General features: G+C 37.1%; 1 protein-coding gene across 3 annotated transcripts in view; it reads right to left on the bottom strand.

Annotated features, from left to right (window-relative positions):
- agbl5 (AGBL carboxypeptidase 5) overlaps positions 1-1,413 on the bottom strand; it is a 20,161-nt gene extending 18,748 nt beyond the window's left edge. For 2 of the 3 annotated variants that reach the window (XM_059524230.1, XM_059524229.1), the window contains exons 1-2: positions 1,134-1,317; positions 1-219 (exon numbers count right to left, since the gene is read on the bottom strand). The exon at positions 1-219 is cut by the window's left edge and continues 6 nt beyond it. In XM_059524230.1, coding sequence (XP_059380213.1) covers positions 1-219; positions 1,134-1,141 — 227 coding nt within the window. In that variant the 5' untranslated portion in view covers positions 1,142-1,317. The other variant, XM_059524231.1, reaches the window with a different exon arrangement.
- Positions 1,414-2,856: the final 1,443 nt, after the last annotated feature.

Raw genomic sequence — 2,856 nt, 5'->3', positions numbered from 1 at the left:
CCGTTCTCGAACTCGGTGCTGGCGCAGTCTGGTTTGGTCCAGACGTTGAACTCGTGGTCGGGCTGCGTCTGCGCCGAAGCGTCGGGTTCGGATCGCTCCACTCGCTCCACACGCCCCAGATTCCCCGAGTCGAAGCTGGAGCTGAACACGATGCTCCCAAAGCGGAACTCCATAATGGGACGGACGCTCACGCAGCGCTGAGACGCTTCATCTCCACACCTGAGCATCAAACACAACACACACCGTCAGTGACCTCTGACCCCCAACACCAGCGTTCAGATCCTGTGTCTGCTCTCCTGAAACCAATCCTGTGACGATCTCTCACACACACACACACACACACACACTCACTCACTCACATGACAACAGATGAGGTTTGACGTACTGTGAGTTCATCACATTTCACACACAAAACCTCCACTGGTGTAACATTTCTGCGACATTACAGAATACACACTTTATTTTTAGTTATTCTGTTGCACATTTTGCATTATTTGCTTTTTCATTGGACATTTTGCAATATTTTCAGGTTTTAAATGTTAAACATTTTTATTTTTAAATGATAAACTACATTTTTTTTTTACATATTTTTCATTATTTTTATTGTTTTAAATGTTCAATAAACACTTTATATTTATTGGACATTTGGCATTATTTTCTTTTTTCCATTTTAAATAAATTATCTTAAATAGTATGCATTATTGCATATTTTGCATAATTGATTTTTTTTTCAATGTCAAACATACGATATATTATTTTGCACATTTTGCAGTATTTTATTTTTTTAATACTGAATACACACTATATGTTTGTAAATGTTGAATTGAAAATGTTGCATTATTATTCCATTTTTAAATTTTAAATGAACACGATTTTTTTGCATTATTCTCATAATGGTAAATCAACACACACCCATACATATATATATATATATATATATAGTTGTCGCTGGTTTGGGGCGATATGATCGTCGTAATACCGTGATGTAACGTAAGTAACGTCAAGTCACTCATGATGTCTGACTGTAGTATAGCACGGTATTTTCTTCTGAAACCATCCCTGTACCGTGGTACGCTTTTGTAGGTGACATAACGTGATTCAAACATGTTATACAATCATTCTTGATCACTTACCAAATCATAAACACGCGACAGTCTCTGAGTTCCACTAGTTTTAGTTAGCATTCGCTAGCTTTATTGCAGCTATTTCTTGACAAAATCAGCATTGTTGTCTGACAAAACACATCTGAGGCGAGCAGCAAAGAGATCTTAACACAAATCAAAGCAAGCATGCGTTTGTCATCGTTGTGTTGAAAATAAATACCTGCGTTTATTTCCTCCTCGTCAGAGATCACTAGGCGACTCTTTAAACCCAAACAAAGCCTCATCAGCAGCGCGACTCACAGGAACAGCGATCTGACCGCTGATTGGATCGCGAGCACAGCGCAGCGGCAGCTGATTGGCTCGCGCAACAGCTCCGCGCGCAGTGATTGGTTGGTTTGATTCCAAGGGCATAGTAACAGGAAATAGCTTGCAAACCATAATAAAACAATCTTAGATTGGTCTTGTTTCAATACTAGTCGAGTTTTTTACGATTTTATCATAATTATTGCACATTTCCGTTTATAATACCCAAGCTCAAGATTCTATCTATATCTTTTTAATTTATAATGCATCGCAAGTTGTTAGCGTTATGAAAAGAGTTGAGGATGTGGGATGGGCCTACCCTTTTCATATTGTCCTATATATATATATATATATATGTGTGTGTGTGTCTGTGTGTGTGTGTGTGTTCGTTTGAATAAAACCTTTTACATTTGAAGTATAATTTTTTGATCAGTAAATTAAATCTGCTAAATCATATCAATCAAATCATATCCCACATACACAGAAAAACACGTATTTGAAGAAACGTTTTTATTAATTTTATTTAAACATAAACACGTAGTATGCTTTAAAAAAATAATAAACAGAAAATAAATATCAATAAACATATAATTTACTTCTTACAGCGCTTAGTGGGAGCGTCGCGTCACAGAGGGCAGAGCGTCGCGTCATTTAAAGGGGAAGCTCACGCGTCAAAGAGTAACAGAGGAATAAGTCGATGCATTCTGATTACTTTTATGTGACTGATCAAGCTTTTGAATGTAGTTTGGGGTAACAAAAGTTTGACTGATATAATAATGCAAAAATGGACACTTTAAATCAATGTTTTAAACAACTAAACAAAAACAGATAAAGTCCAAAAGTAGTCCTTGATAATATCTAAACATGTATTCCAATCCAAATGCAATACCATTAATTTATGTGTGATGACCATTTCTTAGCAACTGGGGATTGCACAAACTTGTTTATATAGGGCTATACAGGCCTCTAGTGGATACATAATGGTATTACAGATGATAAATTCTGCAAAATGTATATCTTAATAAATATAATGCGCGATGCGTATAATGCGCGAAATTTAGTCTTGGATGTCCAAACAGCTGGAAACTGCCCTTTATTCCACTAAATAAACACTTCAATTAGCTTTTATATCGACATTTCGTTCAGTCATGGCTACAGTCCTGCAGCTGAAGCGAAAACCGTGTGGACCAGTTTGGACCAGAATATGAGCTGTCACTGTGTCACTAGGCAAGGTTGTTGGGAAACTGAAACAGTGGTTAAGCTGGTTAATGTTGCGGGTGTCCAGGAAAGACATTACCATTAGAATCGTTCCCTAGTTAAACCAGTTCATCTGGCTTGGTTTGTTCTGTAGAATGTGTTCTTACCGTTATCTTGACCTTCTTTACTCGACTGAATCAAACTCCGCACATTTAACAAGTTGTGAATAATAATAAGAAAAAAAATGATTTCC

Source organism: Carassius carassius, chromosome 35 (genome assembly GCF_963082965.1).
Source record: "Carassius carassius chromosome 35, fCarCar2.1, whole genome shotgun sequence".
NCBI classification, from domain to species: domain Eukaryota; kingdom Metazoa; phylum Chordata; class Actinopteri; order Cypriniformes; family Cyprinidae; genus Carassius; species Carassius carassius.
The sequence above is the reverse complement of the archived record's forward strand: the minus strand, read 5'-3'. Positions and strand labels throughout refer to the sequence as shown.